General features: G+C 34.9%; 2 protein-coding genes and 1 long non-coding RNA gene across 4 annotated transcripts; all 3 read right to left on the bottom strand.

Moving 5' to 3' along the window:
• Positions 1–394: 394 nt before the first annotated feature.
• Positions 395–1,870, bottom strand: LOC148211289 (uncharacterized). Its single transcript, XM_088124361.1, has one exon. It carries the CDS (start codon positions 1,868–1,870, stop codon positions 395–397), a length of 1,476 nt encoding a protein of 491 aa, XP_087980487.1.
• A 9,296-nt stretch (positions 1,871–11,166) lies between these two features.
• On the bottom strand, positions 11,167–11,451 carry LOC148211290 (anthranilate synthase alpha subunit 1, chloroplastic-like). The gene has a single exon (XM_088124362.1). The coding sequence runs from the start codon at positions 11,449–11,451 to the stop codon at positions 11,167–11,169; it is 285 nt and encodes a 94-aa protein (XP_087980488.1).
• A 1,616-nt stretch (positions 11,452–13,067) lies between these two features.
• On the bottom strand, positions 13,068–14,858 carry LOC111025816 (uncharacterized). Of its 2 annotated transcripts, XR_015790918.1 has the most exons (3): positions 14,683–14,858; positions 14,277–14,541; positions 13,068–14,075 (listed from the first exon to the last, which is right to left on the bottom strand). It is a non-coding gene; the product is annotated as an uncharacterized LOC111025816 (long non-coding RNA). The 2 variants fall into 2 exon arrangements; XR_002603634.2 differs by having other exon boundaries at positions 13,068–14,541.
• Positions 14,859–17,830: the final 2,972 nt, after the last annotated feature.

Genomic DNA, 17,830 nt, shown 5'->3' on the forward strand with positions numbered 1-17,830 from the left:
TCAAAAAGGTCATCAATGCGTGGTAGGGGATACTTATTTTAATCGTAACTTTGTTTAGTTCTTTGTAGTCTATACAAAGTCGCATATAACCGTCTTTCTTCTTAACATAGAGCACGGGCGCACCCCAAGAGGACACGGTTGGGCGGATGAAACCTTTGTTGAGTAATTCCTCTAACTGTAACTTCAGCTCTTTCAACTCTGCCGGAGCCATTCGATATGGTGCTTTCGAGATGGGGGCCGTCCCTGGCAGCAACTCTATACAAAAGTCCACTTCGCGAAACGGAGGCAAGCCGGGGAGGTCCTCAGGGAACACGTCAGTGAACTCATTAACCACACGAACCGCCTCCATGCTTGGCACAACCTTCCTTGCATCCACAACGCTAGCCAAATAGGCCTAAGCACCACGCTGGAGAAGATGGCTGGCCTTCAATGCCGACACCACCATTGGGACCCCGGCCTTAACTCCTTTAAAGGTAAAGTTTTGTCCGAAGGGCAAGCGAAAACTAACTTCCTTCTTCGAGCAATTAATATTAGCCCGGTTAGCAGCTAACCAATCCATGCCTAGTATCACATCGAAATCCTGCATATCCAGATGAATTAACTTTACCTCCAAGGTCTGACGATCGAAAGAGAGCTGGCCTCCTTTCACCACTTGACTAGTGACCAACACAGATCCTGACGGTGTGGATACCGACAACAAAAAGCCTAATGATTCTAGCTCTAGGTTCGCATGTCGAACAAAGGTAGAAGCAATGAAAGAATGACTAGATCCAGAGTCAAATAATGCGTAAGCAGGCATACTAAGCACTAAAACAGTCCTTGCAAAAGTAATACGCATGCAATAAAGCACAAGCATAAACACACAACTCAAAACTCGCAAAGAGAAGATACATGTGACCATTGCCTCGGCATGCTCAACATCCCCCCTGGTGAGAGCGAAGACGTGAGCCCTATGGGTTCCACCTTGAGCTGCCGCTGTCGTAGGGGTCTTCTGGCCTAATACTTGGGTATTCGAGTCGGTCATCGGACACTCCCTTGCGAACTGTCCTTCCTTCTGGCACCTGAAACATATTCTTTTTCCCAACCAACATGGCCCAGCATGGCTCTTCTTACAAGAGGGGCACACCGGAGGAGCAGTCTGCCTTGGCACATGATGCTGGTGTCCTCTTGAGGGTTGACTGGACGAGAACGATGCAAATTTCCTCTTGACCCCCGAGCTGGAGCCTATCACCTGCTGAGACTGAGGCTCCTCGAGACATTTGTCCATAACCAACGCACACCTGACTGCCACTGCATATGTAGTTGGTTCCTTGAGAACAAGTAGCCCCTTGATCTCCCTACGCAAACCGTCAATGAACTTGTCAATCTTTAATTGCTCAGTAGGAATATATTGCATTCCAAAACGGGACAACTCAGTGAACTTCCTCTCGTATTGGGCCACAGTTAGGCTCCCTTGAGTGAGACGGAGAAACTCTGCCCGTTTTTCATTCCTGACAGTCACGGGGAAATAGTACTCATAAAGTAGGTTCGTAAACCTTGCCCACGTGACGGGTACGTTGGCGTGATCCTCCGCTGCCGCCAACGACTTCCACCAATTTACTGCTTCTCCCCGAAGCATAAACACTGCTCCCCGGAATGGGTCGCCGGCCGCCGCTGCTGCTGTTTCGAGGAGGCGCCGCGGTTTCCGTCGCCGCCGTGAGGTGTGGTCGCCGGAGAAGAAATTTAACAGGGGGGGTGTGACGGTGGCTAGGGCAAAAGGAAGAAGAATATGAGAGCCTAATGTTCTTTTTTTTTCTTTCTCCTTTGTTTTAAAACCAACCCCACCCAATAAAGGCCCACATGACCAAGCCCAAGACAACAAGAAACCCATCCCAACGCAAGATAAAACCAACCACACGGAGCCCGATAAATATAAATTTAATTAGAGTTTAGAGCCCGATAAATATAAATTTAATTAGAGTTTAGAGCCCGATAAATATAAATTTAATTAGAGTTTAATTTAAAAAAAGAATGAAAATCTCCTTATGCGAGACTAACTAACCTGAGGGACTCGGGGCATTACAGAAGAAATCCTAGAAGAGCTCGAAAGTAAAAGGGAAAGCAAACCCTAGAGGTAGGCAAAAAAGAGACTAGCTACTTCACACTAAGTTGCTTCGTTCATTGAGCTGACTTTGAAATCGGAGCCCGTGTGACTAAGATCGCACCGGTTTAGACTAATCTGATTTTGCAGGTCCCTGATCATCGAGTTGTTGCAGATCTCGAGGCAATTTGAATTGGAATTGTCCACGCATCAACAATTACAAATTTTAGGAAAAATAAATCATATGCACGAAAAATTTTTAAAAAATGTTTGACACAATGACATTGTTGTAGAATTAATATTTTTTAAAATCTAGAAATATACATATGTTAAAACGAAAAAAATTGTTCAATATAGATCAAATAATAAGTAAGTTTGAAATTAAACAAAAAATTTGAAACTTGTTGGTATGAAAAAATGAGGAGGTTGTTGAAGATAATTGAAGGAGAAAAATGAATTAAAAAGATAAATTATAAAATTTCATAAAAAGAAAGTAAAGAATACAAATGATTGAAGACTTATACAAATGATTGAAGACTTACTTTTCATAAAGGGAAAAATTGGTATATATTAAAAAATTGAGGGCAAAATTGGTAGAGAAAAATTCTCCTCCATAGCCCCATTTATATAAAACTAGTTAAATTCACGATAAAAGTTAGGCAATATTTTTTAAAACAGTTATTTTATATTAAGTAATTATTTAATATAATTATTGATTTTCTTCATACTTGAAAGGTATGATTTTTTTCCAACAATACGTCAAAATTTGTAACTTTTTTTTAGGCAAAAATAATATGTAAATAGACAAACAAAACCCACTAAACCAGGCAGTCTAAACATTTCAAAGCCAAACAACCTTTCATCTCTAGAGGCCATGAGTTTTGTTGTTGTAAGGGTAAAAATTTGTAATTAATTAAGAGTGAAACATACATAGACAACTGTTTTTTCTCATCCATAAAAAAGTAGTTTTCACGGTTAAATCATGTGAATCGTGTTGTAGTTATGGAGTAGTTATTAAACGATTGAATGAGATAATTCTATTTTTTTTATTCTATAGATTTCTTGCATTATCTGTTTAAAAATATATGAAATCTTTAGTTTTTGAAAAAAAAATGCTAATTTTTTTTTATGAATTTGTTCTAATTTTTATAAAACATATATTAAGTTATATTTTAAAATTTTAACATATATTTCACTTATAATATTTTATGAATAAAGTATGACATGAAACACATTTTAACTCTCCGTAGATTCTAAAAACTACATTTTAAAATTTTGTAAATTTTTTAGTTTACGAAAAAAATTGCCTCTTATTTTTATTTTCAATGAATCTGCTTCTTATTATTGTTTCGTATAATACTTCAAAAGTTTTAACAATATATTATTCATAATATATTTAATCCATAAAAGTAAGACATTAAACAAATTTGAAAAAAAATAATACCATAAAATTGTATCATTACAAATTTTATAAAAAATAAATCATATACATAGTATACAAAGTTTCTAGTTTGACGACATATTAGTAAAGAAAAAAATCATCTGTAGGAACATTGTTTTAAGAAAATATTTGAAGTTAATAACACTGTATAGGAAGTTTTGAATGAAAATGTTGTATGGAAAGTTAATCCATTAAAATTTAGAAATGTAATATGAATAGTAAAAAAAATGTTCAATATAAATTAGAAAATAATTAGTATGAAACATTTTGTTTGAATAATGAATGTAAAGGGTTTTAGAAAATAAATTAAAGTATTCAAATGACTTAGGACTTACATTTTATATGATATGATCAGGTCCTTGTTGAATCTCCTTCGTGAAATTTAGTAGGATCTTCGATTTTTGTTGATTTTCGTTGGAGAAGATGATAGGGTATCAGGTTTTTTGTGATGTTCGCCATTTTTAATAAACGAAAAGACATTTCATGAATGGATATGATCTAAAAACTTATTTCATAACTTTTGAATATGAAAATAAAAAACTTATTTTGTAGACCAATGCGAACCAAATGAAATTGAACCGATGCATCCTTAACCATTTAAAATAGAACATTAGAGGCCCAAGTCCATATATATATATGATTGATCAACACTTAAAAAAAACAAACAAACAAACAAACCTGCTGCCAACTTCGTCTTCATCGATGGAGGTCTCCAATTTTCAAACTCTCACTACTTTCATTTTCTTTCATCATTATCAGTCACTTACACCACATGTCAGTGTCCCGAACATGAGTTTTGGGCAAAATAAAAAAATACATGGGTTTCTTTTCTTTTATAGGTGGTTTGCAATCACACCTATACGTGGATGGATGCATCGTTACTTTATCGAACAGTCGCATTTAATTTATCTCAACAGACATCTTCGAATAGTCGTGTCCTATAGGGGATTCACAGGTAAAATGGGTATATATTAAAAAGTGGGGTTAAAAATGGAAGGCAAAGATTCTCCTCCATAGCACCATTTATATATAGTATAGATAGAATTTAAAATCAATTAAGTTAACTAATTTTTCATCCACAATCACAGTTTATAAAATCACTTCCTAATATTAATAAGATGGGGGAGAGAATTGAGATAATCTTTTCCTTTCCACTCATGGCTTCTATCATAAAATTTTATGGTTTTTTTTTCTGATCCCTTTTTGCTTACAGGTAAAAAACCTTATAACTCTCTCCATGTTCGAAAGTGTGACCATGCCAATCGGCAACTTCAAGGCACCATGTCCCTTTCCGGTGTGTTTCGTCCCGATCGTATCATTTCAAATACAGAAAGAAGAAAGCAAAAAAAGGAAGACAGCTAGCTGTATATAATATTTAGAAAAAAAAAGATGGTGCAAAACCCACATTTTTTCTTTATTATTAGTCTCTCTCAATCTGTTGTTGTCAAGGTCCCTTTAATCTTAAAATTGAAGCAGCTCAAGACATATGGATATGTTTTTTTAAAAGATATGTGATACATTTAAGTTGCATGAGATTAGTCAAATCTATATCTCAAATCCAGTTTGAGAGCATACAATTTCACTTTGATTTAATTTAACAATGATGTTTCATTTCCAACTATAAGGCAATACAAATTCTATTTTAACAAATGTGTGTATATCTAGACTTTTTGTTTTTGTTTTTGTTTTTTTTATTACTATTTTTTTCATTATTCTTTTATAATTAATATTATTTTTATCTTAGAATATTTGTGCCTACTTTGAAATTTATTAGCTCAATATCCTATAGATTCAAATTTTATAAGAAATTAAGAATGTTTTGAAAATTATTTTATCATATTTTCTAATAACAATAAACGGTTAATAAATATTGTCAAAAATTGAAAAAAAAAGAAACAATTAATAAAAAAAATAGAAGTCAAATGAAATAATTCATATGAGTCTCAAACACAGCCCATAAGAAAGACAGTTAGGTGCTTACCTACTGCACCAACATATAATTTTATTATTAATGGGCATATATTATTAAAATTTTAATTAATTATTTTTTTTATTCAGCTAATATATTTCATTAGAAAGTTAATACATTTTAGAACAGAGATGAAAGCCAAACCGAGCATAGCTCAAGTGGTTAAGGCACATACTTTTGACTACGCGAGAATATATGCATAACATCAACATATATAAATGAAAGTAGAGATATAGCATATTTGAGAACTCGTTTGAATTGAAAAATAATCAACTATTTAGACAAACAAACTTTACATAGTAGTACGCAGAGTCTGCTAAGAATCACATTGGAAATTTTTTCTTTAATTAATCGACGCACCAGCTTTTTGAAAGGAAATTATCAGCTGCATCATTGGCCCAAGCCCTACGGCCCCCAAGTATTGTTTGGGCTGGGCTTGGACAAGCCTAACCACTCAAACCTAGGCTCATAGCCCAATCCATGAGCCTAAGTTGATGAGCCAAAGTTGGATCGGGCTTGGATCGGCCCTTTTTAATTATTAAATTTTAAAATTTGAATAATTTCCAAACTAATTTTTTTTTTTAAATCTGGATATGTGTTTTTATATAATTTTAAATTTTGAATTTTAAAATATGATGAAGTTGGAACCTTTCAAATCTTTTGTACTTCTCAAAACAAAGATTTAAATGATTCTTCTTAAGATCTTCCTATTTAATTTGGTGGAAACTAAAGTTATTGCATGTCAACCTATGTGTTATTTATTTTTTATAATAAATAAATAATAAAATAATATATTAATAATATATAATATAAATATTAATAAATATTGGATCAGGCTTTTGGGCCGGCTCTACGGGCCAATCCACATATGGCTCAAACGGGCAGACCCAAGTTAAAAAATGAATATTCATATCCAATCCAATTAATTGAAGGGTTGGATTGGGCCGGGCCGGTCAAATGTTGACTTTGGATCAGGCTTGGATTTGGACTGGAATAGCGTTTAGGCCTCGGGTCCCATGATGAAGATGAGAACATTACTCATTAATGAGGTTAACGACCAATCGATAACTGGAACTACTTTCCTCTCAACGAGATCCACCATCAACTTTTTCCTCTACAAAATTAAAATTAAATTTTAATTCAAATTAATTTATGAATAGTTATCGCAAATCAAAGTAAATACTCGCTGTTCAACAACTTGGAATTTTTCCACCAGTTTTTCTACTCGTCCAAGACAACTTCTATATGCAGTATCCACATTGGGATATTTGTAAATATTTACCCAATGAAGAATATAAACTCTCTGCAATAGTATTAAGAAAAATTGAAATATAGATTAATGCCAAGTAACATTAAAAAAATTTCAATTTGCATATAAACGCTTGTGTTTGACGAAAAGAAATGTCACTTTCTCATTATGGTAAAAAACAATCACTTTGTCATGAAGACCGAGACATAAGCCGTTTAGGTCAATAGGTTCTTTATTGGTGGGGCGGTAAAGAAAATATTCTGCCCATCCACCTATGCAAGTGTAATAAGACAACTACGGTTACATTATTTTGTCACAAATATTTGAACAAAATATGAAAGTAAATAGCACAAATACAATATCATGATACAACCCTTGATTTATAAAGCTGAAACAAATATGGATTTGACTCATTAAACTCTATTTCCTATCTTGAAAATAAGGAACCAAATACCCCTTTAAAGTTCTGTTCCTACAATAAAAATGTTTGTTTTTTGTTTTCCGTTTTAATTGTGTGGTTTAAGCCTTAAGGGAAGGGAAGTGATATTAGGTTTTTATTATTTTGAGTGGTCTGAGAGAGACAAAGCTTTAAACTGAAATAGGTGGACTCCTTCCACATTTAACATATGAGAAGTGTTGTTTATTAATATATTTTTTAAAAAAACACCACAATTACTTACTCCGACCAACTTTTTTTCTACTAACGACACCGGTGTCTGTGTGAGAAGTGTTGTAATGTGGGTTGTTGAGTGGCTAAAAAATTGAAAAAAAAAAACAAAATGATGAAAAGAAAACATGGGTGAATCATGTGATTTTTTTCTTTTTTAATAATAATAATTAATAATAAATCACGTGAGAAGTGTTGTAGTGTGAGTTTTCTTGTTTTTTTCTACGGCTCAAAATATCATAATTTGAAATTAATTTATTTAGAAGAAACAAATCACACTTCTAATCCTTTTCAAACTTTAAAACTTAGTGAGAAACTACGTACCTTTCCCACGTGTATAAGGAACATGGGACAAGAGCTTGCTATTATGCAATCTTTTGACTGCGCAAGAATATATGCATAACATCAACATATATAAATGAAAGTAGAGATATAGCATATTTTGGAACTCGTTTGAATTGAAAAATAATCAACTATTTAGACAAACAAACTTTACATAGTAGGATTCCGTGTGAGAACTTTGATTTAAACTCCTTAATGCTTTGAAGACCTCAAAATGATCTGCCGAGTGTTGATACTCAAAGCGTCTGCTAAGAATCACCATGGAAATTTTTTGCTTAATTAATCGACATACCAGCTTTTTGAAAGGGCATTATCAGCCTCATCATTGGATCCGGTCGGGCCGACCCAGCCCAAATAAGTAATGGCCCAAGCTTGGCCCAAGCCCAAGCCCTACAGGCCTCAAGTATTGTTTCGGTCGGCCTTGGGCCGGCCAACTACTCAATCCTAGGCTCATAGCCCAATCCATGAGCCAAAGGTTGTGAGCCAAAATTTGATCGACCCATATATTAATATATTTTAAATTATTAAATTTTCAAATTTAAATAATTTCCAAACTATTTTTTTTTTGAATCTGGAATACGTGTGTTTATATAATTTTAAATTTTGAATTTTAAACTATGATGGAGTTGGAACCTTTCAAATCTTTTGTATTTTTCACAAAAAAGATTTAAATGAGATGTTAAGAAGCTGGAGAGTTTATTCTTAAGATGTTCCTATTTAATTGGGTGAAACCAAAGTTATTGCATGTCACCCTACCATACCTATGTGTTATTTATTTGTTATAATAAATAAATAATAAAATAATATATTAATATTATATAATATAAATATTAAATAAATATTGGATAAGACTTTTGTGTCGGCCCTACGGGCCAATCCATATATGTCTCAAACGGGCTGGCCCACAGGCCGACTCAAGTTAAAAAATGAATATCCATATCCAATTCAATTAATGGAAGGGCTGATTTGGGCAGGGCCGGTCAAACGTTGTTATTCATTTAAAAAGAGTTAATTATAAATAGTACTTTTAATGTACTTTTTTTAATAAATATAATATAAACTTTTTAATTCTTTAACAAAATTGAATTCACTTGTATTATAATGTGATGGGATGATTTTGAAAAAATTAGTATTAAATACTGCAAATCACTACTATCATAATTAATTTTAAACTAGTTATCTCACAATTACAATCTCTCTATAACAAGGGTTTATTTGTTGAAAAGTTATTATTATTATTATTATTATTATATATTTTAGTACAAATGTGGGGATGAGGATGATGCATAATTAAATGTAGCTTAATAATCTAAGATCAGTTACACTTGTTAAAGCATGTATTACCGACCCAAAAGTTGTATGTTCAAACCCTACCCTCACATGTTATTGTAATAAAAAAAAACTATAGCTTTAGGGTTAAGACATTCAAGCACAGAATAGGACTCTACGAACCTTAGTATTTAAGTACTTGTACAGAAGGAAAAAGAGAGAAATTTGAGGGATGAGTTTTCTGTATTGCAAAACTGAAAAGAAAGCACGATTTATGGACCATTTGTGGCCATTTAAATAGTCACATCTTTTCATATAAGGCTATATCTTTTGATAAACGACATATCCTTTCGTATAAGGTTGCATCATTTACAAAAGACACGTCCTATCACGAAAAGTTGCATTACTTTTTATTTTATAAAAAATTAATTTATTTCAAAATTTCCAATAGTTTCTTCAATAGCCGTACGAAACATGAGTGTAGACTTGAACACTGTAGACCTGACTCTAACACACAACAGATGAATATTTTGTCCTTGATCTTAGATTGAAATAAAAGAAGTCTTGAGTTAGTCTAAGGCACAACTCCATCCAAGAATATAATTTGTAGCAGTATCACAGTTTAACCAACATAAAAATTTATAGTGTAGAAATTGAAAATGTTATAGTATAATAAAAAAAAAACAAAAATATGCTACACTATCCATGATTAAACCTGGATAACGACAGCAGACCCATTACAGTAAAGAATGTGTTTATGCAAGGGTTTGCACAACGGTTCTTCGCGAATAAAGCTCGAACCCGGTTTCCGGTTCCGACCTGAGCCCAAGGGTGGACCTGCACAAGAGGGTAAATACTCCAATGCTCAAGTCAGTACAGATCGGATTCCGTATTTAGTTCGAGGTGAAATTCAATACTTGAGTGTGAAATGAAGCCCTCTATTTATAGGTGATGGATCCGACAGTACACACGACCGGCGGTTATATGTCTTTTCTCATATCGGACCTGTCGAGTTCCGAGCAGGTCGGACCCCAGTCAGGTCGAACCTTGGTGCCCATACTTAGCCTTTTATAACGGGCGAACCTGGTCTCCTCGGTAGGGCCGAGGTGAACCTAGGCAATCCTTTTTATTCAGTTCCCCCAAAACACTAATGACAGTCCTCCACGTGTCTTGGGTATGTTTACCCCCAAACAGAATGAAATTTCACAAACACCTGTGCAGCTGCAGACCCTAATCGAGAAACTCATATTTCTTAAACCTTTCAACTAATAACTGAAAAAACAACTTAGGTTCAACATTATAAAATTATAATGCAAGTAAATTAATAAAGGAATAGAAACAAAATCACCTCAAGGCCATGTTGAAAACAGGGCAGAATAATGACTCCAATCCAAATTTAGCAATTGCATTCGTTCCATGCAGGTGACGGATTATGGAGAGACAAACACATGTCACATATATAAACTTGTCTAAAAAACCTTATCTTACAAAAAAGATGTCTAGTGACATTGGTATTCCTATTCATAATAATTAATTTAGAAGCAATCAGCCTAATGACCATAAGACATAATTTAGAAAGAAAATGGTTCGCAGAATATCTTCACCTCCAGGAAGTTTCTGCAATGTTAGTTCAACTATACTATTGAGACTGAATATTCTCATTAATTAAAAAATAATTACTTACAGTTATAGCTCACCGTTGTCCTCTATAAATATATATAACAGATGTTAAATAAAGAAAAGTACTAACTGTATTAACGATCTATCTAAACTAAACTAAAATAATACGAGTATTTAATATGAAACTAACATCTCATGTCCATGTGTCCTAATAAATTGAGTTAGCAGCAGCAACATCGAGGTCTCAACCCAGCTGCCTTCATCATGTTAATCAATGGCTTCGCCTTAAAATTAAAGCACTAGCTTCCGCAGTTGACATTATCAGATCAGGGGTTCGTCAAGTCGGAAAATTCCAAACCTACTCTGGTTTTCTGTTGCAGTCATAGAGTCTAGTAAATAGCACACCTCCGTCTGAAAATGGGAATACAATAAACTTCCTTCAAGTACATCACCAATATCACAAGTCAAAATCATATTCTCGTCATTTTTCCCACTGGGTAGTTAATAAATATTACTGTTTTCACCTTTCTCATCCACCCTTCACAAAACTCTCCTCGGCTGAAGTTATAACCTCCGCCAGCATGAAAGCTTGATCATTGCACTCTTTACTTTCATGTTCTGGATCACAGTTCTTGGTGATTATTGACTCGACATGAATGTGGGCCATTAAGTTCTCTTTGTTACCATCCTCTGCCTCAAATATTATCATTCTTGGGGCAAGGGAGACACTGACATCTCCACTGAAAGATATTGCGACAAACCCACCACAATACGATACTCTATTAATGTGCTCATTCTTGGTAATCAACTTCATAGCCTTCCACTGCATAATTAATATCTTAAACACTAAGAAAGATAAACTAAAGGAGGATCTAGTTAGGTGATTTATAAAACAATCTGTAAAAATACCTTACCAACTCCCTTGATTAAGCAATATCTAACCTATCCAGCATACTTACAAATTTGTTCAAATGTCCTCTCATCTGTACAAAAATAAATAATATAAATAACAGTTACGCCGCACATTCAGGTGCTTTTCATCTGCCATGTGGGAATGTTCTTTTTTCTTTTCTTTCCTCTCATTTTTCTTATCGTAGAGCTTTTATGCTCTATATGCCCATAGCGCTCATATTTATTTCTTTCTTCTATCTTCGTCTTACATAAAACCTGTGTCAGCAATTTATATTACAAACATCAAATCTAAAGATGGATGCACCAAAATTAATTTGATAAATGCAAAATTATCTTGAATGACAAGATTTTATTTCAAATTAAAAAAAATTATTTAAGTATCCATCTGGTGACAAAAACTTTAAGCATTTTCTATTCCCATTTCTTACTTTACGTTTCCATAATTATAACATACAAAATTTAAAAACATATCCTTTTTTCCAGGTACTAAAATATTAATTACAAATATAAGCAATGTAAAAGAAACAACAAAAGTAGATGAAACATGGAACCTTATTGATGCTACGACATGCCAAATCGACGAGCATTTCGAGTTTTTCCCACTCTTTCCTTTCATATTCATCCTCATGAACCTTGGAGTCTTTTTATTTCTTCCCTTTCTAGACATCCCGACGTTTACTCTACAGGTCATAATAACTCTTTTATCTAGGCTTGTCGGTCAGATGTATCATAATTTGAAATTAATTTATTTGGAAGAAACAGATCACATTTCTCATCCTTTTCAAACTTTAAAACTTAGTGAGAAACTACATACCCTTCCCACGTTGTAAGGATCATGGGGCAAGAGCTTGGTATTATGCAATCTTTTGACTGCGAGAATATATGCATAACATCAACATATATAAATGAAAGTAGTGATATAGCATATTTGAGAACTCGTTTGAGTTGAAAAATAATCAACTATTTAGACAAACAAACTTTACATAATAGTACGCCGTGTGGGAGCTTTGATTTAAACTCCTTAATGCTTTGAAGGCCTCAAAATGATCTGTCGAGTGTTGATAGTCAAAGCGTCCGCTAAGAATCACCTTGGAAATTCTTTCCTTAATTAATCGACGCACTAGCTTTTGAAGGGGCATTATCAGTCTCATCATTGGGTCTGGCCGGCCCGACCCAGCCCAAAGAAGTAATGGCCCAAGCTTTGCCCAAACCCAAGCCCTACAGGCCTCAAGTATTTTTTCGTCGGGCTTGGGTCGGCCCAACCACTCAAACCTAGGCTCATAGCCCACCTAGGCAATCTATGAGCCTAAGTTGATGAGCCAAAGTTTGATCGGGGTTGGATTGGCCCATATATTAATATATTTTAAATTATTAAATTTTAAAATTTCAATAATTTCCAAACTAAATTTTTTAGTATGGAATATGTGTGTTTATATAATTTTGAATTTTGAATTTTAAACTATCATGGAGTTGGAACCTTTCAAATCTATTTGGAAAAAATCACATACTTCTACCGCATGAATAAGTAGAAAATAACTGAAAAATTTAAAGATAGCAATAAAATAAAGATATACAAGAATTAACGTGGAAAAACTCCAAACTGGAGAAAAAACCACGGCCCACAAGGGAAAATCCACTATGTGAAAAATTATTACAATCACACAGATTTCTATCCCTGATCCCAATTACATAAAACACTCTTTCAAAGCAAATACCGCTCAGTTAACTAGAGCTAGTATATCAGGTTTAAAGTATTTCAATTGGGATGATTAAAACCCAAGCCCATGAGCTCCTTTTATAGTAGTTGGAACACATCTACTCCTTGTACTTTTCCGATGTGGGACAACTTCTAGCACATGGAGACCATCCTTGTATTCTTCCAATGTGGGACAACTTCAATTCCAATATTTTGCCAAAACCCAACAAATTCCACCTTGGCAAGATATTGAAAAAAAAGTTCACAGCTTCTACTGCACTCATTGTCTTCACTGACAATCATAATTCACAATTCAGAGAACTATAGCCTACTCCACCATAAAAGTAGATCACTTGGAATGTCGCCTTCAAGGATTTTTCTTCCTCGTCACATGTCGATAAATCCTGCTCAGATTTATGGTGCAACTTCCACCTACTTGGCTCATTTGGAAGTTCTTCAACCATCGACATAACTTCCACCACACACACCTTGCATAACCGCCAAGCCAATGCCCATGTGTAAACTTGTGGAACCGCTAACATCACATCCTCTATTATGGTAAAGCGGACATACCATGAGGATGAATGCTCTCTCTCTTCAAAGGAACTGATCATCGTCTCCCCTGATGAGAGAAACACTGTCAGCATCCCGCCTAGAGCCCTTTGACGAACTGGCTTTGTTGGGACAATCTTTCTTCATGTGTCCAGACTGTCCGCATCCCCAGCAACAAGCTTTCTTTTGTACGGAGTCATTCTTCTTCTTCCAATTGCTAGCTACCAGTGCTGAATCTTCATGTGAAGTACGCCCTTCACTATTCGGCCTTCTTTCCTCTGACAATAGTTTACTAGTAACCTCAGTAAAATTCAAAGTATCATTCTCATACATCAAGATCGGTTTCATGTGTTCATAAGAAGGTGGAAGTGATAAGATGAGCCTGAGAGCTTTATCTCCGTCATCTATCTTCACTTCGATCACCTCCAGCTCAAAGATGATGCTATTGAGATTACTCAGATGATCTGAAACTTTCGTACCTTCCTCTATTCGCAGCGTGTGAAACTGCTCCTTCAGGTACAGCCGATTTGAGATGCCCTTTGCCTGATACAACGCTTCGAGCTTCTCCCAAAGTTCTTTAGCTGTCGAATTCCATGCACATTCGCATGAATATTCTTATTCAAACATGTTCGTATTGCGCTTGCAGCTCTCAAATCCATTTCCTCCCAATCTTCATCACTCATGCTAGACTTCTTAGAACCTTTGCTGGAACCAGCACTGGACTCCATTAGACCATCATCACCGCTTTGATGGATAATATACATACATGCGCAGCGAAAGTGAGCAAGAATCGAAATAACAATCTAGATGCATAATACAACCTAAGATTAAACATGCATGATCATACATTATGATGCTTAGAGATAAGTAGAGAAAAATACAAACCTTTGTAGCTTTTCAAAAATCTTCAAATAGCTCCAATGAAGAACAACCAAGAGATCTTCCTAGCTATTCTCAAGGCTTGGAATAGAGTGGTGGGACTCTTTTTAGAGAAGGAAAAATTTAGAGAAAAGTGGAGCTAAAAAGAGTTATGTAAGCTTTTTTTTTGGAAAAAAAAGTCAAAGGTTCCAAGCCCTTTAATTTTTGAACAAAGGCCTTCTTAAATAAGCAAATTACATGCAACTCTTGCATGTCAAAGTTCACCAAAAGCTTACAACACATATTCCACTTATGCATGGCATGACTAAGTGTCAAAATGCATGTCTAAGTTCACCAAAAGCTTACAACACACATTCCACTCATGCATGGCATGGCTAAGTGTCAAAATGCATGTCTAAATTCACCAAAAGTTTATAACATACATTCCACTTATGCATGCATGGCTAAGTGTCAAAAAGTGGATTTTTGAGATTATTTAAATGTTCCACTCAACAAGTTAGTGGAATTTTCCACCAACTTGGTTAAAAACATTATTTTAATCTACTTTAGTCAACCTTTGACTTTCTCTGGTCAAAGTCAACTATTTGACTTTTTCCAAAATCCGATGTTTGATGAAATCCATGTCTCCGATTATGAATCCACATTCATAATTTTAATATTTAAATCATATTTAAATATTTTGTCCAAATTTCTCAAATTGATATCATATATCAATTACTTAATCATATCTCATATGATTAACCTAATTCGTACGATTCGAATTATTCCAAGTTTATTCCTATATGAGCTAGCTAGAGGATCTTATGGACCTACAGATTATGAGCTCCAACGATCCGAGATTAACCGGTTAAACTCTTTAACCTAGTTAACCAACATTCGTTAACTATCGGGTCACTCCACTAAAGCCCATAGCTGCACTCTCTTCACTGTAGATATATTATGTCCATTTGATATAACCATGATCGGTAAGTCGACCCTTCACAAGTTGTTCGTAATTACAGCTAGGTCAAAATACCGCTACCTCTTGTTCCTTAAGTCCCACTGATCCTCTAATGAACAATGATTTGTAGTCCAACTATAAAATCAAAAATCCTCTCAAACCTTTTGATGAGGGTGGCGCCTATTGTTCAAGACCTGGATTCAGCCCTTAAGAGAACAACCTTTCTACTATCCTAAAATTGGGTAGAAGTGAATTCCTTCTTGCACCCTATCTCCCTAGCTATCTACCGGGCCTTACCCCTGAAATGGGAGGCTTATTGAGCCAGCGCTGTTGAGCTGCTCTCACCCATGCAGATCTAAGGGTAATCCTGAGTAAACAGAAGTTCATAATTAGCTCAGGATTAAGATCGAGTTACCTAGGCCATCAAAGTCGAGATAGTCAGTTTCAAATAGTAAACGGTGTTATAAAGTAAAAGTGACTATCTCATGGTCCGGTCTTATGCAAACTCTTTGCACGGGACACCCCCACTCGCATGTCTTCACATGAACGAATTAGGATCACATCATTTGTACTAGCTACAAAGTGGACCGCATCCATAGTGTCCCCAGAATAAGGCGCCCAACCTTATTCCTATACTATAGACCATTTAGACTGTTAACTCAAACTTGATCCATATTTATGGATCTTACATAGAGTTTGAGTCTCAGGTAACAGTCTAGGATCCTTTATTTTATTGGATTTAGATCTAGTAAGAACATTTTATTGGATCAATAACTACTTATTGAAACCTTCAATAACAACTTTATTGAAAGATAAAAGTATATCTGACATTTTCAAACTATGAGTTTCAGGACATAAAACCCAACACGCTTAGCTTTTCAGAAGCACCTTCACTCGGTCTTCCCTTCAACGCCTTGTGTAACCCAGATTGTATCAGCACATCCTTGACTTGCACTTGCCACAAGCCAAAGTTGATCCTTCCGTCAAATTTCTCCATGTCAATCTTCACTGGACTCATAAAGAATGACATATCTACTTCACACTCCTAGCGAATCTACAAATAGTGAACAATCCACACTATTCACAGAACCGTAGCTCGTTTCAAGAAATCTTTTCTGATGTGGAAGTTCAGACAATGCTGCAACCACAGAGCATACTAAGAAATTCTAGAAACTACAAACCTAAAGCTTTGATACCACTTGTTGTTCTTATTATTGAGAGAGAAATGAGAAAGTGGGGAAGTGTAAGTTTCATTCAATGATACTACATATTTATACAAACTCTAAGTCTAAAAATAGACTCAACTAATTCCACATAAAAAGTAACTACTCCACTAGCCATAAGAATAGCAACCTACCTAGTTGACTTGACTATACCAAAAATAACTCTAACAACTTCCTAAAAACTAAGACCTTGGACTAGACAAATTCAAAAACTAAAATAATATTTCAATAGGAAGACTACTGTGTTTGCTGCTTCAACCCAAAACTCCTTTGACAAAGTCTTCTCATGCAACAAGCATCTTGTCATCTCCATAATACACCTGTTCTTCCTTTCACTAACTCCATTTTGCTTTGGAGAATATGGAGCAGTGAGTTGATGTTCATTGCAGCAACAACAGCAGTCAACCAAGCTATTTGGTTGAAGAAGTTGATGCATGACTTGCATATAAAGAAACAAGAGAGTATGAAGGTGTTTGTGGATAATCAAGCCACTTTAGCTATTTCATTGAATCCGGTTTTTCATGGAAGGACCAAGCACTTTAAGATCAAGTATAATGTTCTTAGAGAGATGCAGAATGAAGGAGAAGTTCAGTAGGTGAACCTAATGTGAATATTGAGATGCTTGTTCTTGAATTTAGATCGAAGTTCGTTGTTCTTTTAGAATGTTCAAGTCTTCAGAGAGTCTTCAATTTGATATGAATTCTCTCCATTCTTAAATTCTGAACCTTTCAAAATGAGAGACCACTCTATTTATAGAGATTTCCATAGGCCTAATGGGCTTTGGGCTTGAGTTAATTTGGATAAAACCAATGGATTTGGGTCATGAGCCTAATTTAATTTCAAAATGTCTAGGTTTGGGTAAATTTGGATCCAACCCATGGATTTGGGCACTATTTGGGTTACGAGCCCAATTTAATTTCAAAAGATTTAAGCTTCGATGATTTTGGACTCTGCTTATTTCTTGTTTAAGTGGATTTAGACTTATTTTTAT

Source organism: Momordica charantia, assembly GCF_013281855.1.
Source record: "Momordica charantia cultivar OHB3-1 chromosome 5 unlocalized genomic scaffold, Mcharantia_2.0 BLBB01000005.1, whole genome shotgun sequence".
In the NCBI taxonomy this organism is placed as follows: domain Eukaryota; kingdom Viridiplantae; phylum Streptophyta; class Magnoliopsida; order Cucurbitales; family Cucurbitaceae; genus Momordica; species Momordica charantia.